General features: G+C 35.7%; 1 protein-coding gene across 1 annotated transcript; it reads left to right on the top strand.

Annotated features, from left to right (window-relative positions):
* The first annotated feature begins 22829 nt into the window (after positions 1-22829).
* LOC131875966 (SKP1-like protein 11) lies at positions 22830-23333 on the top strand. Its single transcript, XM_059220712.1, has one exon. It carries the CDS (start codon positions 22830-22832, stop codon positions 23331-23333), a length of 504 nt encoding a protein of 167 aa, XP_059076695.1.
* Positions 23334-25088: the final 1755 nt, after the last annotated feature.

The following is a 25088-nucleotide window of genomic DNA, read 5'->3' as shown; positions in this document are numbered from 1 at the left end:
AGGTTTCGTCGATACCCGATGAGAAGAACAAGCCGGGCACGGAGAAGGAGACTTGATCAGGATGATTTATGTCGATCTAAGACCAAGTCATCGGAATATCATTGCCTCATCGGAAGGGGACATTTTTTGCTATGTTGATACTTGATGAAAACACCAAGATAGGTGTGAACAAGGAGATCTCATCGGGGAAGTATATGCCAATAGACTGGAGGAATAAAAGGACACATAAGTGCGAAGCCGATGGCGTCGAGTCATTGGAGAAACATAAAGTCAGTTGTCCTGATGCTCGATAAGGTGACTTGATGTAGCAAACTAGATGTGGACCACTAAGGAGGACTCATCAGGATATCTTAAACCATCAGAAATGCATCTTTGGAGTTATGTCGATACTCGATGGGAAGAATGCCACAAAGGAATTATCGGGAGGAATTATGACGACTAGCCGTTTCAAAATCTGATTTAATGAATCCACCCACCATTATTAAATGCAAGCAACAAATAGGTCTGTGCTTACACGATGTGAATTACAGCATAATTTCAATTGAGTAAATGCCCCTGAAGCATTAAATCTATATATAGAAGATGGTATAAGGAATTGGCATAAAAAACTGAAGCAGACAGAGAGATTGGAGTGAAATTAAGCTACAAAATTTTGAACTTTAGTTAAGCTTGAGGTATTCTGACATGGAGGGCTCTAGTTCAAAAGGAAAAAGAAAGGTCACCGAGGTTTCAGAGAGAGCCTCGAAGAAGTCTAAAGGTGGAGAGGGTGCATAGAAGCGGAAATTAAATCAAGACATGATTGATCAAATGAGCTCACTAGGAGCCAAATTTCGGATATTTTAGGCTAACCTGCCCATCTGTGACCAATTAGAAGATGATTTCAAGGAGATTGGTGATGTCTAGACCAGGATTCGAGGTCATGAGTTGTTCTTGTACCATTAGTCAAGGAGGAGTAAACCGACCCCAATCTCAAACCCATGGATAACTGGATTGGGTAAACTTGTGGTTCCTAACGTCTTTGTAAAATGGGAGTTGATATTTCAAAACTAAACAAAGCACAAATGAAGATGTTGGTGAAAGAAGTAGAAAAGTATAAAGCATTGTATGAGGAACTTTTGAGAAGTAGGGGCCAACCTCTACCCCAGATAGTGGATGAATCCAAACTAAAAAAGAAGTGCAAAGAATTGCACAAGGAAAACAAAAAATTGAAGGAAAGAATGCAAAGCATAAGGATAGACACATCCTGTATCTTATTGTCGAAATGATTTGAAAATCTGCAGAAGATACTAGATGAATTCTAGACTGTCTACCAGAGAAACATGGATAGCACAGTGTCACACCAGAGGATCCTTGATAGGTTAGACATGCTACTAGAGGATCAGACACTGAGTGACAAAAGGATCAATAAGGTCAAAAAACTAATTGACACTCATCGAGGATTCACAGTAGATTTGAATATTGAATATGAGGAATGTAAAGGGATTGCTAATCATCGATTTCTCGGTGTGGTAGATGATACAGGGTTATGAAGGATAAACAACAGTGGATTACCGAATGCAGATCTCTACTCAGTTCAACCCTTAGCATTGCTCGTGCGGAAGCATTGGATATGAATGAAACAGGGGAACATGTTGAAAGTTTTGTTATAGCACAGATAGCGGTTAGAGACATTATCTTCAATGCCTGCACATACAAAGATGAAGGATATCTTTGGAATATCCAGAAATATGGTTAGCAACTAGATTGAAAGATGTTGTAATGTGTTTTAGTTATAGCAGTTAAGAGGGAGAGTTAGGATTTTGTTAGTTTTAGTTTGTATTAATGAAAGGGTGTGTCCTTTAATTCATATCTTTTGAGTCATATATATAGAGAGAGTCATTTGGTATTCTAAGGAGACGAAACAACAAGAAAGAATACTATTTTCCAAATTGTCTCGTTGAACTAGCAGTGTTATGTAAAACCAGTTTGTAGAAATGAAAATCCATTTTGTGCAAGCAAGTGTATCATGAAGTACCTGTGAGTCTGTAGTTTTTGTATAACCATTGTTCAAAAAATTAATATACAATATTTGTTGTCTTTATCTTCAGATTGTTTCATGTTATATGATGTTGATGAGTTAAAATCCTTTGGATAAATCTGAATAAGGTTTGTTGCAGTGTTTTATCACTTGTTGTTATATAGATAACATAATTGTTTTTGTTGTTCTTATAACATACATTGAAGTCATTGCAGTGATAGTCTTGCATACTTGTGAGTTCTCTCAAACTATCTCCAGGGATCACAAATATTTGTCCATTAAGAAACATGTAAATTGTAAGATAAAGCACTGGTCTGTTATTAGTTTTCTGTGAGTAAATTTGGTGTGCACAAATTCCTCACCAGAGAAAAATATTACTAGTTTCTACTAGCATTGTTCTTTCATAATTAATCAAGGTTCCAACAACACTCATTTATAATCTTGTATTCATTATCAATTATATTCATGTTTTTCGAACTAAAATAAGTTAAAACCATATCATAAAGCATAGTTGTAGGAAACAACTTGTCATTCCTATAAACAATTAGATTCAATAATTTAAATTCACTAAAAAGAAATCTCTTTATTCTTTGGAGATTGGGGTATGGGTCTAGTGGAACCTAAAGTGTAGAGGAATTCGGTCTTTGACCATTCTTGTTCATTGGCCAAGGCTGATTGGATCAGATAGGGATTTGGAAAGTCTCTTTGATTTCCAATCTGTGGTTTTGTGCACCAACACTACATCCTTAGTTTTAGGATTTTCCTTTTCTTCTTCTGGCTCACGAGGATTTGGACCTCTTCACTTTCAATATCCATGTTGTTATCAGCCTCATTATCCTCATCATACTAGCTATCCTCATCCTCCCCTCTCTGCTTCTTTTTGGCCGACCCTTTATTCTGTTTCCAATGCTCTGTTTTTCTTTTTTTCTTGCTTGACCCAGCAATTTGGGGGTCGTCCTCTATCTCAGCTTCTATGTCATAGCATTTGCCTTCCTCATCATCGAAGTTGTCAAGATCCTCTTCCCACTTGGAAACCTCAGCTATATTCATATGGACGGTAGTGTTCTTGATGTGATTATACAAAATCACCATCAAACCTTCATGCATTGTAGGGTTGATATTGGGGTTGGATATTCCATACTTGATCCCAATATTAGGGGCGCAGAAAAGATAATATGGAATAGAAATTTTATCTTTATACCTAAAGTGATTTAGTAAGACGAAATGGAGGCTGAAAAACCCTAGTATATCTACCATCGAGAGTGATAAATTCCATTATAGCAAGCAAAAATCTTCACCAAATCAACTTAATTACCTTTGGCGAGAAGTAGTTATGGTTTCCCTTCACTAGTCTGGATTTTTCCTCCTCATCCTTCGGAAATTTCTTCATGGCTGCATCTCAAATCTTTCTACCCCTGTAGAACTTGATGTTGTCCATCAGAAGACCTGTTGCCTCAGCGATCATAGCTTCAGTAACCTTGACCTTCCTTTTGCCTATGGTTAATGTGCCTTTATTCCACCCCTTCTTGAAGATTCTCATAGTTTTGGGTCATTTCTCTTGCATGTCCTCCATGAAATCAGTCATCTTGGCAGCTTGAAGTATCACCTAGACCTACGAATGCTTCCTCCATTTATCAATCATGGTAGCCTCTGTTCTCTTGTGTTTTCCACCCATAATGTTATTGATATCTATCATCTGTAATTTCAAGCAAATACCTTTCTTCACAATAAAGTTTTTGTGAGAAACCACTAAAATTTTGTGGGAGTTTCTAATACTTCTACTCGAGAGGGAGAAAAACACCCATAAAGCATGCGAAGTGATTCTACAATAATTACTATACCTCCTTCTCGGCTGCATACAAAACCAACTCATGCTGCCATGACATCTCCTAACACCTCGAGAAATGATTTCAAATCTAGCCTTGCTTTCCATTGAATCTTTCATAAGTTAAGATATCACATGTCACACAAGGGAGCTCCCCTTCGCAATCCCAGGTCATAATTTTCTTGCTTCGTACTGCCTCATTGGTAGCCTAGTCAGCACACTTGTTGGCCTCTCTATAAACATGGGAAATGTGGAATTTTTTAAACCCCTGAAACAACACCTTGGAGGAATCAATGATGTTTTTAATCATCCACGAGGGTTGGTGTTTACCTAGGAGGCAATTAATGATGTTTTTAGAGTCACCTTCCAACCATAACATATTTTTGATAAAGATAAATGGGTTTTACATAGAGCCAAAACCAAAAGTTTTACAAAAGTCGACCATTAGCCAAACAAACATGAACCATCAGCAAAATAGGAGAGCACCCCATAACAGTCACGAAAGAAAAAGAGACATGGACAAACAAGAAAAAACAAAAGAAAAACACTCAATTAAAAGAGTGAACCAGATCCTTGTTCTTCTGGATGGAAATCTTGTTGATTTCCTCCAGTTCCTCCATAATAAATCTGGAGGTACCCTTGTTGCTGCTCCTGCTTCTAGTTCTGGAACAAGGACCAGTGGTTTTGTTATCTCAAGCAACCATATCATCACCTGCAAGGTCTTTCACCAGTTCACTGTGATATGATCTGTAATCAACCATGACATTGATCTTTTCAAGCCCCTCTATACTGTTATTCATGGCTTCTTTTCTTATGTCAATCAGGTTCTTGAGGTTTTTCTTTATCTCCGCCATAGACTATTCTACCTTTTGAATTCTTTGATCGTGATTGAATTTCATCACCTCGACATCCTGGGAGAGCTTCTTGGTCATAATCATGAGTTTCTTAGATTTGTTGGGCCCAGGAGAGGTAGTGAAGATATCAATAATCTCTTTAACCCCTACTTTGAAGGTATCAATTTCTCGCTCCACCCACTTCTAGCAGCTCTCCTCGCTTTGGGTAGCTTCCATTACCAGGTTCATCAAATTACTAGTCCTGTGAATCCCATTGTTCTCTTCTTTGGCCATGCTCCCATGTTTTTCTTTCAAAACGTTGATTGGAATGTCCAGTTTAATTTCCTGATCCAAAATCTTCAGACCATAGTCCTTAGCTACAAGCTTCTTCTTTCTAGAAAGGGGCTTGGCCTTAGAAATCAGTTTGCTGGTGGATTTATATTTGCTGGCCACCCATCTGGGATGATTCTTACTGCTAAACATCCTAGGGGTGACCATAATCTCCCTTTCTTCCACAAGCTTATAATCAGGATCGTCAAAAGGAATGGCACCCCCACTATCCTCCATTTCCATTTTCAAGTCAGAGACATCCTAGATATTAGTCTGTTGGCCTTTCTTAGTTAGAGGGCACAACTACAAGGTACTTAGTGTACTCCATGATGAGAACAATAAGCCCTTCATGGAGAACAAAATTTCTTGGATTCTCCAAATGTTTTTCAAGGCTATTTTCTAAAGAGGAAGCCAGATAGAAAGGAACAAAAATGATTTTACCATGTCTAAAATGATTCAAAATGTTAATATTTTGTTACTCATATAGTCCAACCTTATATTTGTAGGTCCAACGCTCAGGTTTGGGCATTCCAAGCCTTACCCAACCCAAGTCTCGAGGCACATGGTGGGGTTGGTTTTCAAATTTTAAATAACGGGGCCCCATTCTATAACATGTCATAGTTATTTAAATGTGATAGGTACCTGTTATATAAAGTGTGAAAATGAGTTTGTAGGATTTCTTTTTAAATACTTTTACAAAACGAGGCTTTGTTTTTTACATAATGAGGCCCCATTATTTAAAAAATATATATTTTCAAAAATCGGGCCCCATTTTATGAATTTTTTACTCAAGAGCCCGAAGCATAATGGGTGCTCATTTCCTAATAAATGGGTCCCTAATTTTGGCGGCATTCTTCCCAATGCATGCACTTCCCCCTAATTGGGACCCAACTTCTTGCACCCACCCTTAACCTTTTGAAAAAGGATAGTTTAGAAGGATTAAGATAAAGAAAACCATCAAGGGCCTCCTCAAGTTCCTCTGTACTATATACTTCTTCAAAAGGATATTTTGAAAAGAAATTCTAACTATTGCAATGAAATGAACTAAAGCATACAAACATCCAAAATGCATAAAACAAGATTTTTTTGTATTTTTTATTTTTTTTAATAATTCTTTTTTTTGTGTTTTCTTTTTAATTTTGAAAAATATGAGATGAAATCTGAAATTTGAAGTTTAAAGTTTAAAAGTTGAAATTTGAAAATTGAATTTAATGCAAAATTTTAGAAAAGTGATTATTCAATTAAATAAGAAAATTAATTGAAAGAATAATGAGCAATAATTTAACCTCCTAGGAAATTTAAATTTAGGATTATGCAAAAAATAATCTCTTAATTTAAATTTAAGATTACCCACTAGGAGATAAACAATCAAATTTAAAATTAGGAATTTAAAAATAGCCTCTTAATTTTAAAATTGAAAATTGAAATGTTGGAATTTGAGAATTGAAAGAATCAATTTAAATTTAAAAATTAGGGCTCTTTAAATTAACCACTTAATTTTAAAATTTAAATTGGAAATTGTCTGCAAGAAATTTAAATTTAAAATTAGGGCCTTGTAAAAAGAACCTCTTAATTTTAAATTTTAAATTAGATCTAGGATTGAAATTTGGAAATTGAGATAGTTAATGTAATTTTGGGAAACGCACATGGTTAATTTAAATTTAAAAATTAGGGTCTTTTTAAATAACCACTTAATTTTAAAATTTAAATTTGAAATTGAAATTTGATCCAAGATTGCAATTTTGAATTTGAATTGAAATTAATAACCAAATTTAAAGGGGGGAATTCAAAATTTAAACAACCCACAAGCCCAATTTTTCAAAATTTTAAAAATTAAGGTTTTTGAGATTAACCACTTAATTTTGAAATTGCAATTTGATGCAAAATTGTAAATTTGAATTTAAATTTAAATAGTAAACCAAATTTTATGGGGGAAATTCAAAATTTAAATAAGCACTATGGCAATTAACCATTTAATTTTTAAATTTAATTGTGAAATTTGACTTGTAGATGAAATTTTGAATTTTGAAATTGAAAAAGTACTTAGATCTGAAATAATTTGTCCAAATTAAACAGTAGGGTTTAGTGAAATTAACCTCTAAATTTTTTAAATTTGCAAGGAAATCAAACTTATAAATGAAAATTTAAATTTTAAATTGCATACACTAAAATGTGAAAATAAAAATCAAAATTAATGGTGTAAGGAGTCGGGTTCACCAAAATTTAAAGTGGAAAATTTGAGCTTAGCAATTTGTGACATGAAAGGGATGAATCACTAAGTCAATTTTCACTTGGAGGACTTTACATTCAAAAGAGGGGATAAATAAACTAGATCCAATCCTAAATGAGACAAGGATTGAATATTGAGTGAATTGGATTGATTTGGGTTTTCCTCTTTTATAAATTGAATTGTAAAATTAGTGTAAACTGCTAAGATTTGAAGGAAAATATGCAAAAATAGTTAGCTATAGATTCAAGATTTTTTCATGCACCTGGATCTAAGAAGTTTGAGATGATTCAAAGTTACTCTATGAAATCTACCAAAACTTCCAGGGACCGTGTTCCTGGACCAAGTCACCCTCCTATCGGTCCTTCGAACATTCCACATGTCAAAAAGGGTTTTTGCGTCTCTGCAAAAAAAGCTTAATTCCAAAAGTACAACTACTCATCAACTTCCTACACATAGAAGGAAGAAGAAAGGGGTTGGGAATAGGGGTTTTCCTTTGGTCAAACTCCGGTTTAGAATCAACCTTCAATGAAATATTGCAAATACTGAAGTAAATAATGGAAAGGTATACCTTAGATCTGCAATGAATGATAAGGATGCTTTGCTTCTTGAATTTAATCACATATGTTGTATTAAATGGCATGAATATGACAAAACCCTAATCACACGCACATGCTTCCAAATGAATGATTTAATGGTGCTCCAATGGATAGATGAAGAATATGCAACCTTGGAGAATGCTTGAATGCTTGAATGCTTGAATTTAGTCTCCTTTCCTTATGATCATCTCCACCTTATGCCAAAATGAGAGGGGAAGACCTCATTATATACTTGCCTGTCATCAAACATATTAGTTTTGTGACATAGGCCAATATGGGGAAAAGTTTCCTGCTCAAATTTGAGATAGGTCTAAGGGTTTAAATTAGGGCCCAATTGAGGAGGACTATGGCATGGCACCATGGTCCTGGTGAGGATCAGGGTGCCATTCCCTAGTCCTACCCTAATTTAGGGAAAGGACAAGGGGTCTCAACAAGGTAAAGTGTGAAAATATGATGTTTATTTCATGGGGGAGGCATAAACAGGTCCCAATCAAGTAAGACGATGAAAACACTAAGGTGAGGGCCCCTAATGCAATCAAAATTGCAAGGTATAAAATTTTAGGATGCTACAATTACCCATTTGTAGAATGGCTTCAACCATGAATACCTTCCTTGGGTGTGGAAATACATCCCCCAGGTCATCATGAATCATCTTACCTTGGATGGGAGTTTGAGAATATTTCACTCTTAACTTTCCTATATGCTTGACTACTTCAGGCATGATATGAATATTAATTTTTCCTTTTGGATTCATTATTCTATAGGTTAATCTAAACCCAAGGCTATCCCTCTTCATTGCGGTTTTATCGTAAGGCAGTATTATAATTTAAGGCTCACCCCATCTTAGACCTCTCTTCCCCACACTACTAATCCCTACTTGGTTTTATATTTGAAGTATCCCCCTATGACTAATATCTTGGCTGCCTCTTCCACCATGATTTTTAAAACACGTGTGACTCTAAAAGGATGACTTCTAGCACTAGCCTGCAATGCATGACAAAAATGAAGAATATGGAAATTATTTCCTTTGCTTCTCATTAATTGAAAAAACTTTCTTTTATACAACCCTAGGAATAAATTTCTGTTGGTTTTAGCTATACTTCATCCCATCCTTTTCATTTGTCCCTTGAAGATTCTCCACCTTCTAATACTCTCCAAGAAAGAAGATCATAAATTTAGGTTGCTCAACCCAGTTCCCTATTTAACACCATCCTATAAGCTATAAGTCAATCTTAGATAGAAACTAAACAAGTTATGTACTACATATTATCTTGAAAATTAGATTTCTAAATGGAAGCTAGCTAAAATCCACATAGTGAAGGTGAAGATTATAAAATTAGAGGTTCTAGCTTAGGCTAAGGCAATGGATTAGCCTTTGAAGGCTTTTGATAGGATGGTTATAGATTCTATGAAGAGAATAGAAGAAAAAGTTGACAAGTAGGATATTCTAGAGAAAGAGGTGGATTCCATTAAGTTTACTAAAGTTTTTAAGGAGGACAATATTTTTTTGGAGAATATGGTTGTCGATCTTTAGGAAAAATATGACGAAATAGTGAAAAATATAGAGGAATTCATGGTGTTGAGTGGGGAGATGGTTAAAATTATGATAGTCTCTATGCAAGTTTTATAATAGGAATAAGAGAGTAAGAATTCAAAGCATAAAAGGGTTGAGATGGTTGTTGCTTCTACTATTTTGTTAGTCTAGTCTCTAAAAAGGGAAAGGGAATGTTACTCCAAATGCTACTCCCTCGCAATAGGTAAATGCAAACAAGGAGATGTCTATTATAGACAAGGTCAATCTACTCAACAAGGAGTTTCAAGTCATGAAGGGTCTCAAAGTTTTGAAAAATCAGTAGTTGGTTTAGTTGAGTTTTCTTGTTTTCTCTCAATCTCTTTTACTTTTGTGATTGTCTATTAGTCCTCTTATAGTATATCGCCTTTGGTTTTTTGGTAGTGTCACTACTATTTAGATCCCTTTTCTTTTCCTTGTTGGCTACTATATATAACGGTTCAATCCCTATCTCAATTTACCTAATTATAACCAATGGTGATTTTTAAACTATAATTTAATAATAAATTTAGGACCTCTACTAAGGTTTTCTTAAATTTTTCAATATAAATATCCTACTAATTTTAAATTATTATCCATTAGTGTAATTTGTTTTTCTTTATTGTGGAACTGTTGAAGATGCTATGCCTCTAGGAAACATTTTCTTATGGATTTATCTTTTCACAACTCCATGTATATTGCTACTATATTTTAAAGATTTATTATGTCTATGAATGGCTCCCATGCTCAAGCAACCTCAAAATTTAATCCTTAAGGTGTCTGCTATGATATTCTCTCTAAAACTTTCCAAATAGTTTTCTTCCCATTCTTAAATTTAATAAGGCATGTCACTAGTTATATAATTTCATATTGATATGGTAGTATATGGAAATGTTCTCCTTGGAAATTATGCTCAAGGATTAGGTCCATAGTGCTTGTTTCCTATATGGTCTCATCATGATGTCATATAGAGTCATAGTAAATATTTCTTTCCTCTCTTTTATAAAATCATACCATCTTAATGCTATCCTAAAAAAATGTTACCCTCACATTTTCTAATATTCTTTATTATTTTAAAAATCTTAGACTTGGGATTTTTATCATCTTTAATGAAAAATATTTCAGCCCCTATTTGGGTTAAGTTCCCTTGGTTACCCTTCTCAGATTATAGTGTTTTATCCAAGTATTTCTTTATCATGCATAATGATTTGTGTTGACCTAAATAATTATTTTCATCTTTTTCTTAGTGGTAATTCTATGTTGAATTGGACCTATCTAATAATTGGAAGAAGACAATGGATACATAGATTGGAAAAATAAAATAGTCTCAAATTTGTCTATACTCAAAACTTTTAAATGGTTCCTATTAATTTACTCATCTAAGTATAAAACAAAGGACTAAAATTTGGTTCTCCATGACCCTAAGCCTTTAAAAACTGGTACCTCTAGTCCTAACCTTTTACAAGAAAAGGATAAGGGATGGAATAATATTGTTAATTATAAATCTAAAATTTCTTCTAGGGATGCTAGTCCCCTTAGACTTGTTCAATATTTTAGGGTTTGGATTCAAAAATTACTATAAAGATTCCAAAATATAAAATTTATTACTTGAACTCTTTGGAAGAGTTATAGTAAATAAAATATATGAGATTCTTCCTAGTGGTACCATCATAGTGTCAACCATGACATATCACTTCTTGAAAAGATTGTGACTTTGTAGTAAAGGTGTGATAGCCTATTGGATAATAAAGACAGAGTGATAATATGTGCTAAAGAAATGGAGGATTTTGTAGTTTAACTTCTACATAGGAACTTTTGATTCAAGTGAATCTCTTTTGTAGAATATTTTTTCTTCTCTTTATGAGTTGGGTCACAAAATTAAACTTGATACTTCTTTATAATTTACTTTTTGTAAAATGTTAGCGGTTTAATATACATCCACAAAAGTATTCTCTTTTATATGTTAAAATTTTAATATTTAAGTTTCAACATTGTTTGTTTTCAAGGAATTAATATGTATAATATTTATATTTTTATATCTTATAATGTCCTTTAGGCAGATAGTTATTTTTTAGGCAACAAAACTGTATTAGGTCATAATACTTCTATCACCTTTATCCCTCTTATATGATATGAATGCCTAGTTGACTAGGGACGTGTCTCCATAGATCAAGTGTTATTACCTTTTTTCAACACTTATAATAAATTAAATTTCTAGTGGTCCAACAAATACCAATATTAATTTTTGAAGACTTATGGATGTTGGAGTTGAGAAACACAACACCACAGGAGCCTAAAGATCTTCTGCAAGCTAAAACAATCTATTACAAGGAGAAGTAATGAAGCAAAGCAATTTGAAGAACAAAACATAGGAAAAATATGTTCAAAAGAGGAGAGCTCATTATTCACCAAAAATGTGTAGTGTCATAATGGTACAAAGAAAAGAAAAATAACCTCTAATAGGTCAAGAAACCCTAAAAGGGAAAACCTAGGCTTGGACATAACAATTAATAAAAGAATTAATTATTATGCACCTAATGTTAGCTTAAGTGTAAAAAGATAATAGGGAACTTAAATAATTAAACAAATATTGTTTAATTAATCAAGTAAATACCAAATTACTCTAACACCACCCCTTAAGCTAGACTTAGGGAGAAGCTAAAACCTAGAACAACTACTAAAAGCAGGAAAGATGGGTCCTGACAACAAGGCCTGATCAGGTACCCAAATACAATGAAATCTCTATGAAATAGAGTCAAAGGAGAAAACCTAGTGGGAAAAAAATCCTCTCCAAAAAGATATAAAAGAACATGCTGAAAGAAGAAGAAGGAAGGAAGACCTCATAAAGACCCCCCAAAGACAACTTCCTTCACCCCAAGCATAGAGCGCAATTGAAGATAGCGCGGTGATGCAAAAGGTTTCATGAAGATGTCTGCAACCTGCTCGGCAGTGGGAATGCACTCCAGAATGAGAACACCATCCTGAATCAACTCGCAGATGAAATGCATGTGAAGCTCAATGTGCTTCGTCCACTGATGCTCTACTGGGTTGCAGGAAATATGAATAGCACTCTGATTGTCACACCAAAGAACAGTGGGACTATGAGGAGGAAAACTAAATTCAGTCATCAATTGTCAAAGCCATAAGATCTCCTGACCGGCGAGCACAATAGCGTGGTACTCAGCCTTTGTAGATGATAATGCATGAGCAGTCTACTTCTTGGAAGACCATGTGTTAGGACCAGAGCCAAGACAAAAAACAAAGCCAGAAGTAGACTTCCGATCAGTGACATCACTAGCCCAATCTGAGTTAGTGTAGCCAACAATGTGAGGGTCCCCTGATGTATAGTGAATGCCATGAGAACTAGAGCCTTGAATGTACTGAAAAATATGTTTGGCTTCTTTTCAATGACTCTCATGAGGATCATGGGAGAATCGAGAGACAAGGCCAACCGCAAAGGAAATATCAAGACATGTGTGAGTCAGGTACAACAAACTGCCAACCAACTGCCTATAAAGTGTAGAATCTACTGAAGGAGTGGGGAAAGTGGTGATCAAAACAACCCTTGACTAAAGTGGAGTGGGAGCAGGCTTGCAATCAAGCATGCTGAAGAGTCGAAGCATATCAAGAGCATACTCCTACTGGTAAATGTAGATCCCATCAGAAGACTGAATCACCTGAAGACCAAGGAAATAGTGCAGAAGACCAAGATCTATCATCTCAAATTGATCCATCAAGGCTTGCTGAGTACACTGAATCAGAGAGGATGAGATACCGGTGATGAGGAGATCATCAACATATAGCACAAGAATCAGGATCTCACCCTCAAGAAGTTGAATGTACACTATGTGATCAGAATGACTGTGGGTGAACCTAGTGGAGAGCAAGAGAGAATCCATCTTCTTATACCAAGCCCGAGGGGCCTGTTTGAGACCATACAATGAACGTCAAAGTCTGCAAGCCAAAGAACTATCCTACACAAATCTCTAAGGCTGCTCCATGTAGATTTTCTCTTGTAGATCCCCATGCAAGAAGGCAGTCTTCACATCCATCTGAAAAATAGGCCAACCCCGAGAAGCTGCAAGAGATAGTACAAAGAGAATGGAGTTCATCTTGGTGACAGGGGAAAAGGTCTCAGAGTAATCAATACCCTCAACCTGTGAAAAACCCTTCGCAACAAGACATGCTTTGTACTTATCAATGGAACCATCAACAGCATACTTGGTGCGATACAACCAATGACACCTAACCATCTTTCTGCCCTTAGGAAGAGGACAAAGATCCCAAGTATGATTCCTCATCAAAGAAGAATACTCCTCCTCCATAGCACAATCCCACTCAGGACAACCAGTAGCCTCTTAAAACTTCTGAGGATCATCTGAAATAGTATGACTCAAAATACTAGAACCCATAGTATGAGAACGGGTCCGACGAGTATCTAAAGGATCACCAGCCAGAGGACCTGCCACCTTAACAGTAAAGTGAGCCCACTTGGGCATCTGCGGTGGAGCAGGTGGAGGTGGGGATGGTGGATCATTAGCACCAACATCAGAATCATCCTCAAAAAGATCTTGAAGAGATGCAGTGGAAGGAGTAGGTAGAGGAGTAGACACTGGAGTCGGGGTATCCACTGTGGGAAGGCGCTCATCAAACTAAACATCTCGTCAAAATAGGACCTCTCTGGAATCAGGATCAAACAACCAGTACACCTTAACATCCTCATAGTAGCCAACAAAAATGAATGGTCGGCTCTTCTACTCCATAGCTTTCCTTTAAGCATCAGGAATAAAATCCCATGCCTCACTGCCAAACACTCGAAAAAAAGAAACATCAAGCTTGTTATGAGACCAAGCCTCCTCAGGAGTCATATGTCGAATAGCCTTGTGAGGCATCCGATTCTGAATATAGTTGGCACAATTGACTGCCTCAACCCAAAAAGATGAATCCATGGACCTAGACTGAATCATACAATTCGCCATCTCTCGTAAAGTTCTGTTCTCATGCTCAACAACACCATTCTACTGAGGGGTGTAGGGAATAGTAAAATGATGTTGCAAACCATGCTCAGTGCAAAAATCTCTGAAATCCTGATTCACATACTCCCCCCATTATCTATACGTATCTGCTGAATAGAACAACCTGACTGCTTCTCAACAAATGTCTTGAAGATTCAAAATGAATCAAAAACATCAGACTTGTACTTAAGAAAGTACACCCATGTGCGTCTAGAGAAGTCATCAATAAAAGTGAGCACATGCTTGGCCCCAGAAAAAGGAGTGGGAAATGACATGAGATCATTGTGAGTCAACTCCAAGGGTGCCAAAGCACAAGGGGCTCTTCCCTTCAGAAAGGGATCTCTGTGATGCTTGCCAAGCACACAACCATGACAAACACCATCAGTGCAGAAATCTATGGGAGCCCAAGAACAAGTGCCTATGTACTCATCTACTGAAGATATCTGTAATTGACATGGCCCAAGCACTCATGCCAAAGCTTACTCACTGAATCTACATGTGCTATAAGAGACGAACCAACACCCACAGAGCGCTCAAATCCATCAAATCTATACAGGTGAGAAGCAGTATCAACACTCCCAGTAGCAACAACTAAATCAGAATCATGGAGGTCCTGCATAACCACATCATGTGGTGAGAACTCAACTATCTTACCAATGCCAGAGTGACAAATCTGATAAATTGGTAGGAGATTCATCGCGATGTCAGGAACAACCAAAACATCCTGCAAAGTACCCCCATCCAATGAGATAGAACCTGAACCCACGACTGAAAGCTGAACTAAGTCACCCACTGCAATCTGTGAAGTACCACATGAGGTAAGAGAAGTAACCAACTATTGAGTGTGAGTCATATGGTGAGAAGCACTAGAATCAAGTATCCATGTGGACCCATAGGTTGAAGCTCGAGCAGTGAGAAAATGAACTTTCCTTGTGGAAGGAGAAAATGCCTGAGGTGAGGAGATGTGATGCTACTGCATGGCTTCCTCTAAAGCCTCTAAATGTTTCCAACACCTGGAAATGGGATGCCCTTCCTTGCCACAAAAACTGCAAGTATCTCTTGATTTCTTCTTAGTCTTGGAGGAAGGCTCACCAGACTGTGAAGATTTCTCATGCTTGGGAGGAAATGATGGTTTAGATTCAGACTTAGGAGCAGGAGTGAAGGGATTCTCACTACCTATAGAAGGCTTCTTTGGCTTTAGTTTTTTCTTTGGTTTCTCCTTAGAGGACTGAGCAACTAATGCTTTGTTTTTGGATCCTAAAAGTAGATCCAACTGAGAAAGATGAGACTACTCACGAGACAAATGCTCACAAAATACATCAAAGGTAGGCATGGTGAAACGAGCACCCAAGCCAGCCGTGGTGTAGTAGAAAGCAAAGGCAAAAAATTGAAAATGACCCCGAAGCTTTCAAAGAATCAAATAAATGAACTCTGTGTCTATCTTGATCTTGCCACATCCCTGAAGAACAGATCAGGTAGTCTTGAACTTGTTCAAAAAATCCTCAAAGAAATCAACTCTACCTCAATCTGTAATGCCTGAATCTCATTAACCCTCCCTAAGAGAGAATCAAACTTCAACCACATATCCCGAGGAGTGAGAAACTCATCAAGGTGAAACAGAAGACTGTCAAAGACATGCAAGGAGAGCAAACCCATGGCCTCATCCATCTTGTTCCTATGCTAAAGAAGTTCATAAGGGCACTGCAATATAGGTTGAACCTCATCCAAACAAGACCACAACCCTCGTTCCCTGAGAAGCCTCGTGATGCGGGGCTTCCAGGTGTGATATTTTTGTGAAGTCAACAACTCAACTGAAGGATCTGCCATGAAAACAAAACTTTGTACCTGCACCGACACCTGCTTGTTGATTTATTTATTATGCAATCTTTTAGAATAGACAAAAGATGCAGAAGGGTTTGTTTGTTTTGAGAGTTTTGGTGCTCTGGATTTCTGATATAAATGATAGAAAGCAAGAAAAAACACCACCCCACAATAGATAAACCCAAACCCTAATACATATTGATGAGAAGGAAGTAGTGCATAAGAAAAATAAATTCAAACTGATATCTCATGTACCTAATGAAAATTATTAATAAAAATATCACAAATTTGAATAGAGCATGCTGAGAGATTTCCAACGCCTATTCGTTTTCAAAAAATGGAGTCTATTTGCCCATTCTATGGCCCCGGAAGTGCAGAAAAGAAGCTTGACTTTGACTTGAAAAAAGTACAGTCAAACAGAAGAGTTGGAAAAAGAATCCAAAATCATGACGTCCAGCTCGGAATCCTCTCTTGACGCCTATTCGTTTTCCAAAAAATGACTCCAGATGCGAAAGATAGGACCAAAAAGCCAACCCCCCCTCAAAAGGCTATAGGGGGTGGTCCGATGGACGAGCTAGGAGGAGGTGGCCGAATGGCGGCAGCGGTGGTGGTTGAGTCAGGCAGTGATGAAGATAATCTGGGTGGCGAGGTGGCAGACTATTCTGGCAGCGGTGACCGAAGGGCCAGCGGGGGCCAGCAGGGCGGGGCTGGCGGGGGTGCGGTGGAAGCCGAAGGGTGGGTCATCGGTTACTGGGGCCGGCAGGGGCTGGGCCAGTGGGAGCCTGCAGATGGGGCCAATAGGGGGTGCCGGACTGATAGGTCTGGTCGCTGTATGGCGGCTAGACTGTCAGGTCATCGATAGCTACGGGAAACCCCAATTTCCAATTTTTTTTTTTTTATAACCTTTTTTTTTGTTTTGCCTTCGGGATTTTCGATTTTTTTTATTGATTTTTTGTGATTTAAAAAAAAAAAAAAAATCCAGCCTGCATTCCGTAAAAAGGTAATTTTTTTTTTAATTTTTCTCGATTTGCGTGCTAGAGTCGTACGACTTGCTTTTGGAGAAAAAAATCACCCAGATGCTCAGGACTCAATAATAGACAAATTTTAAATGACTATAGGGGTTTTTGGGCCTTCTGAGCACAATGCTGAGGTCCGTTTAGGCCCAAAGTGCATAGGAAAAGGCCTATCCCTAAGCATAAAAAAAAATGCCTGAAACCCCAGATCTGCTTCCAATGCAAAAATTCTCAAAAATAGGAATATATAGCTGTAGATTTGAGCTCCGATACCATGTTGGAGTTGAGAAACACAACACCACAGGAGCCTAAAGATCTTCTGCAAGCTAAAACAATCTGTTACAAGGAGAAGCAATGAAGCAAAGCAATCTGAAGAACAAAACACAGGAAAAATATGCTCAAAAGAGGAGAGCTCAATATTCACCAAAAATGTGTAGTGTCATAATGATACAAAGAAAATAAAAATAACCTCTAATAGGTCAAGAAACCCTAAAAGGGAAAACCTAGGCTTGCACGTAATAATTAATAAAAGAATTAATTATTATGCACCTAATGTTAGCTTAAGTGTAAAAAGATAATAGGGAACTTAAAGAATTAAACAAATATTGTTTAATTAATCAAGTAAATACCCAATTACTCTAACAATGGATGTATTTAGTGAAGTTTAATTCTTTCCATACTCCAAGAGCTTCAACTTGGTCCTCATTTATTTAATATGTGTAAATTATTTTTGTTATTGCACCATCCTATGTTATCATTAGTGGTCAACAATCCAAGGAATTTGAAGTACTTTTTTCCATCCATCAAGGATTCCCCCTTTTGCTAGCTTTTTATGTCCTTGAAACATAAGGATTTACTTATTTATTTTCCCATGTAATTTATCAAGCCCCAATTAGGGTGAATACTCTATATAATTCTCACAACCATTAGTCAATGGTCATTTTTATTATTATTCTTTCTTCACCCTTATGGAGGATGAATATATTTTTTATGCAGGACATTCAATATCTTGATACATTTTTTTGAACCTTTAGCTTGAGTATCCAAGGGACAAAAATGGACCATCATGTGGAACTCCTTTTTTTATACATTCCAATTTATTTTTAAGATTTTATTTTTTCCATCTATCAAGCTATTGTTTCCTAGATACAATAATATTAGTTACTATATTTCTAAACCTCTTTTTGTGAGTACAAAAATATAGATTTATATAATAATGTTAGATACCACTCATGTGTTATTATTCATGTTGTTAGGTTTCCTTAGAATCCTTTTGCTTAAAGGTTAAAAATTTGTTGAGGAACTTTCTATATGCTTCCAATGTTACACACCAAGGATTTTATTGTGTAAGTTGGGAGTATTGGTACCTAATCCACAATATTGGTGGTTTACATCCACTTATATTATGTTTAAAACATATTTTCCTAATTAATAAATAAATTATCATGGATATTGATATAAATGAAACTTGAAAAATTCTTATCATGAACTATGTCAATTCATATGTGTGTATTCAATGGATATCATAGAAAGGGCTAGATCTTAGTACAATCTTTACGATTAGAGATCTAATTTAGATTTGAAAGTTACCTTTTTGAGAGATATTTCAAAGGATCTAGTGGATACTATTATTTGTCTTCTATGGCTATAAAATAATATCCACAATAAGCTTTCATTATACTATAACTTTTTCTTAAGGTCGGGCCCTATTCTTTTCCTTCAAGACCACCTATTGACAAAAGTTTCATGGATGCATGCTTTAAATATTTTTAAATGAGGCATTCTAATTATTCCAAATTTCATTAACAGACACACAATAAATATCTTTATTTACTATAGATGAAAATTTTAATTTTTAAACAAAGATTGAGACTTTTCAAGTTTTTATTGATATTATTCCCCTATAAAAGGCTTGAGAAAATAGGGTTAACTCATATAATCTCTAGTAAAAGGTTTTAAAATGATACCTTAATAAACTATTTCAAGATTATATGTTTGCCAAGGGATATTTGTGGCTTTCTCCTCATCTTCCCATGGTTGGTCAACAAAGCCATCATTCACAACATTAGTCTTCTCTTTGATTAACATTGCATATTATACAGAATTTGGTTAGCAACTATAAATTCTAAATTGATCTAGATTCTTTTTTATTTATATTTTATCAAGGTCTTCTACTTGGTTTCTATAGTGCATTTTAGGGTTCTTAATTCACATTTCGTATTTGTTGGATAATTATAGACTCTTAAATATCTTTTCAAGTTTTGCACCAAATCTTAGGAATCTTAGAACTAGATTCATAACTTTTGGGAATTTTAGGCTAGCTCCTTTCTTAGGGTATAGAATTTTGTTAGGGGACTAACCTTGTCTCCTTTACAAGTAGTCCTCGTAACAACATAGTTCTAGGGTGAGTATTCTATTATTTTTGAAAAATATGGGAATGTTATTTTTTATGATCGAAGTATGTTATATTTTCATTTATTTGTAAGCACTAAAGCTATTAACTTCTCTAATGTGTTTAGAGAGATTCAAATGCAAGAGATTAAAGTTGCATTTTAGGTGGCTTGTCTAATAAATATTTTTGAGTAGTAAAAAAATACACCTTGTATTGATACAATTTCCTTTCCTCCCGCTTCTTCTCTTCCTTGATTATTTTGGCAAGGTCATAATCAATCTACAAGAAGAGACTATAACTATGATACCCTAGCTTTCAACCCTCAAGAAAGGTGGAATAATTAGCTCATCAACATAATGAAATATCACCCATTGTTTCTCTTGACCTTCACATGAACCTTTTTCCTCTTAATGTGTTCCACCACTCTTTGTCAACTAGAAACCAACAAGGTTTCATGGCTAATGACTAGATCATGCTCATCAATCTTCTAAAGATACTCTTGAAGAAGTGAATGAACTTATTGGTTGGGAGCTAGTTCTTTTTAATCATACCTCTAGAAATGTTAGGGAGAAACTTAATGATACAAAATCCTCTCCCATAATTACTTTATGCAATTAGTTTATCAATGTTACATTTGAACTTTTTCTTCAAACTATTGTGTATCGTTTAGACTTTATAGAGTTGCCTTCTCACCATTCACGTTTTTTATATTATTATTTTAAATTAACTTAAAAAGATAAATTTATTTATTAAATAATTAAAAACTAAAATAATAATTATTCAAATAGAAATATTATAATTAATATAACAAATTTAACATTTCCTTAGAAAACTAGCAATTGCACTTTGGTGTGAAATGGGTACGCCAAAGAAGTGTGGAAGGTCAATTAGGGAAAATTTTTGGTGTATTTTACATACAACTATTTAGTGTGTAAGATTAATTGGCAGGTCATTTTAAAAATGATGTTGTGTGTGTGCATCTAAGGTCTCAATCTAGAAGTGATAGCTTAAAATACATTATGCATCTTGTTAGAGGGATCCAAACATGACAAACAAAACTTTGAATCATCAAGATAACTAGGTTCCATTATAAAAGGAGAGGGAGAGAGAAGAAAGGAGAAAAATAGAGAGGAAGAGAACTAGAGAGATAACATGAGGGGGTGATAGCAGAACAGGGAGATATGCGGATAGAAAGGAGAGATAGAGAAATAAATATAATTAGAGAGAGAGAGAGAGAGAGAGAGAGAGAGAGAGAGAGAGAGAGAGAGAGAGAGAGAGAGAGAGAAATAGAGATAGAAAGAGGGAGACAATGAGATGAGGAGACAGGTGGAGGGAGAAGAAAAGTGAGAAATAAAGAGGAGAGAGAAGTAGAGAGATGTAAAAGGAGGGAGTTATAACAAGAGAGGGAGAATGGGAGATATAGATATAAAGAGAGTGAGAGATGGGGATAGAAAGGACAAATAGAGAAATAATTATAACTTAGAAAAGATTGAGGGGTGAGAGAGAGAGATGGGGGGAAGATAAATATATAGAAAGGCAGAGGTGGAAGGAATGAGGATGAGGGAGAGAGAAAAATAGAGATAAAAAGAGGGATAAAATAAGAGGGTGGAGATGGAGACATAGAAAGATGCTAGAAGTGATATATAGAGAGAGGTAGAAGGATATAAAGAGTAGGAGAGATGGAGTTAATAAAAGAGATAGCTATAATGAGAAATAGACAGAGAGGGAGAGGAAAAGATGGGAAGATATAGTTAGAAGGAGAAAGAGAGAGGTAAAAGAGGTAGTAGAGAGAATAAGAGAGTGGGGAGAGATAGAGATGGAGATAGGGAGGGAGAAAGGAGTGTATGTGAAAATGTGAGGTATGCATCTAGATAGAGGTGGGGAGGAGTAAAAATGAGTGTCAGTGAGAAATGGAGAGATAGATAGATCATAGGGAAATAAAGAGATATAGAAAGAGGGAGTAACATAGATAGATGGAAAGAGAGGGAGAGATAAAGATAGAAAGAGGGAGTGATAGAGAGATAGATGTGGAGATGGCTAGGAAGTGGGAGATGGATAGAAGTGGGAGATGGATCTAGAATGGGAAGGTAGAGAGATACAGAGAGATGGATCTTCCCCTAACATTATTATATAAATTAAAATTAAAAATTGAAAGCATAATTATTCTACAATAAATTAAAAATTAAAAATAAGATAAATAATTATAAATTAATTTTATTAAAATTTATTACTTGTAATTTCATAAAAGACATAAATAACTAAATAATGAAATATCAAATAGTTTTTTATTGCTTTTCCATTTAACAACTATAAATATTTCAGACATCTTGCACACCTCTAAAATGATATAACTGTCAATATAAAAATGGCCTTCCATATAATAAGGAAAGTAAATCAAAATAACTCTATATACCGCTATTAAGGTACACATGTATCAAAAGATCACATAAATACTATATGTCAAATCTATTGATGTGGAAGTTAAATTTCAAATTAGTATTGATCATTTCCAGCAACAAAATTAATGTGGAAGTCGCACCCATTGAAATAGAGACATGGAATGGTATAAATTAGAAACTAGATGTTCGATATTCAAATCACTATACAGTTTAGACTTTTTGTCCAAATTCTACTCTTTCAACACTCTTTTTGTTGATAAGTGATGCTGCTCTAACATGCAGCTCCATGCAACTCCAGTTTGGACATGAAACTATCCATTCATCACCATGCATAAGCTATTTTTAGTTAATAGTTTTTTTTGTTTATTCATGCAAATAAAGCATGTACTCCAGCATGCATGAATCTTTAGGACTATTTTTAGTTTTGCTTTTTGGATGAGTTTGTTTTTAGTAAATAAAGCATGTTGTGCATGCACTTATTGTATTCTTAATTTAGGGAGTAGTTTGCTTTTTTTAGTTTGAGAGCCTTAGTAGCTTTCCATGCAAAGCTAGGAATATATTTAGAACTGCAGTTATTATTTATTCTTCTAGACTGCAAATTCTTTATATATACAACCTCTATGTAATTTTTTAATTAAGCTTCAATAAAGATATTGGTGTTTTCTTCTTTTTGCTGTTATTGTTTGCTAATCAGTTGGTTCAGAGAGGATAGGTCAGGTTCAAAATTCTACACTTTTAACCATTAATTACATCCCCGTTCGGTCGTGCATATTATTGCAAAAGAAGTATTTAATTTTGTGGAGAATAAAATGGCGGCAAATACAGTGACATTCAGGGTGTTCAGAGATGAAGAAGTGTATGAAGATTTCGAACTGGAGAAAATGGCTGCAATGGAATCAGTGGTCGTAAAGAATTTTATAGAGAGAAAAACAGGAATGGAACCTCTAACGTTTCCTATTCCTTGTGATAACATCAATAGTAGCAAAGTGCTGGAGATGGTATTTGACTACTGTAAATTCCATGCTCATGCAAAATCCAACACTATATCAGAAGAGGATGTGAAGATATGGGATACACAATTCGTTGAAAAAGCTCTTTCGGCAGATAAAAATCAGGCGACCTCCTTGCAAATTCTTTTGACAGCGAATTTTCTTGAAATAATAGATCTATTTGATTTGTTATGCAAGGCTGCTGCAGATTTTCTGAAACAGAAAAATGTGGAAGAAATGGGCGAGTTGTTTGAGAGAGAGAATAATTTGAGTGAGGAGCAACAGGAGGCAATCATGAGAGAGACGGACTGGGCACACGCATAATTTTATTAGTGAAGAGTGTTAGAACCGACATTTATTCATTCCCATCTCACTTGATCGTGTTCCAAATTTATATAATCTTCTACCCACTAATTCTGGGGAATCTTTTGTAATACTATTTTAAACCATAATTTTTTCTTAAAACATGTTTAATCTCCATCAGACGATATCCTTATTGAGGAAGATTTATGAAACCTGCAAGCTAGGAGAAATGTCAGAGGGAAGAAAAATGGCAAAGAGAGGGAGCGTTTGAGAGCCATATCTTGGTCCATCCGCTCAATGTGTTTTTATATTACCTGGTAATGAAAATTTATGGTCTATATATATCTTAAATCATCTTTTATTGGAAACTTTATATATGTGTTTATATATATAGTAATCATATATATACATATTACATACATGCATACAATGGCTTTTACATCTTATATGCCTAGTCGACACTTGGTGAAGCCTATGTTCTTAAACAAGGAGGCTAAGACTTGGGTTTGCCATAAGGGTTTTGTTGAAAAGAGGGGAATCAAGTAAGAAGGTACCATAGCCATCGAGCAAAAGGATCAAGTCTCCTTAATCAAAATTTTATTTATTCAATGGTTTAAACAATAATTTCTGTGTTGTTAATCTAGTGTTAACAATATTGATTTATTTACTTATTTAATATTATATAAATTTGATTATTCATACATATTCATATGTCTTCTAATTTTCATAGTATTATAAGAGTACTTAACATTAACCAATGAATAGTTTGCAAAATAAATCATAAAATATTTATTAAAAATACTCAAGAAAATAAGGTCCATGATTTAGCTAAAGTAACTGATTTCTTTTTAAATCATGTTACCAAAAGGTTACATGCATCAATAGAAAAACATTTGTTAACGTAATTATATAGAATGTAGTTAAATGTAAGTTTATTTAATTTCAAAAATAGTAGCAGTAAATAAGAAAATTATTTGGTGAGAACAAAATACTAATTCTGTCAGTCATAGATAAAAAAACTTTGGCTTAGCTTGTGAACGATGGCGCTGCCGTATCCTTCGACTGCTAGGGATCTTCGCCCTGCGTCTAGATGCAAGGCAGGAAGCACTACCACTCCCAGTGGTGCTAGGTGGAAGGGGCATACCTCTTGGTCTAAGCTTTCTAGGGAGGACACGACGTCTAGTGGATGCACCGGCAGAGGATATGATTTCTACAACGCAAACAGGAAGGGAGGTTGCTAGAATGCATCTCAACGTGTGGGGGGAAGGGAGAAGGTGGTTCTGGTTGCTGGAAGACATAGACGAGTGGGCTTGGCGGGTGGCAAATGTAATGAGAACACCATGGACAACTTTCAGGGTTCTCGGTTGCAGAAAGGCCAACAGTGCATCTTGGGAGTGAGATAGCTAATGAAGTCAAGGAAAATGAGGAGTATTTTTCAGAGCTAGGATTGATCGGGAGATTCAAGGGTTTTTGGTTGAGTTTGAGCCAATTTCGCAAATTGATTACAACATTTGGGAAGACCATTCTGAGGGAGATGTCCACGCTTTTCCAAGAGCGAGAGTTTATTTCATGGTTGTTTTCGACTATGAACCAGATCGGAAGAAGGTCCTCTATGAATACCAATGAAGTTGGGAGGACAAGTATTTGCTGCTTCTAAAACCGTGGTCTCCTACTTTCAATCCCACCACAGAATCCGTCGATAATATTCCAATGTGGGGAAGACTTCCATACCTTCCTCTCCAATTCTGGTTTGAGTCTTGTTTCGAGGCTAGGGTT

This window comes from Cryptomeria japonica, chromosome 5 (assembly GCF_030272615.1).
Source record: "Cryptomeria japonica chromosome 5, Sugi_1.0, whole genome shotgun sequence".
NCBI classification, from domain to species: Eukaryota; Viridiplantae; Streptophyta; class Pinopsida; order Cupressales; family Cupressaceae; genus Cryptomeria; species Cryptomeria japonica.
Note: the sequence above shows the minus strand (reverse complement) of the source record. Positions and strands in the feature narration are given on the sequence as shown.

Bases quoted from the DNA above. Each gene is read 5' to 3' on its own strand.
- LOC131875966 (XM_059220712.1), top strand. From the start codon at position 22,830: ATGGCGGCAAATACAGTGACATTCAGGGTGTTCAGAGATGAAGAAGTG.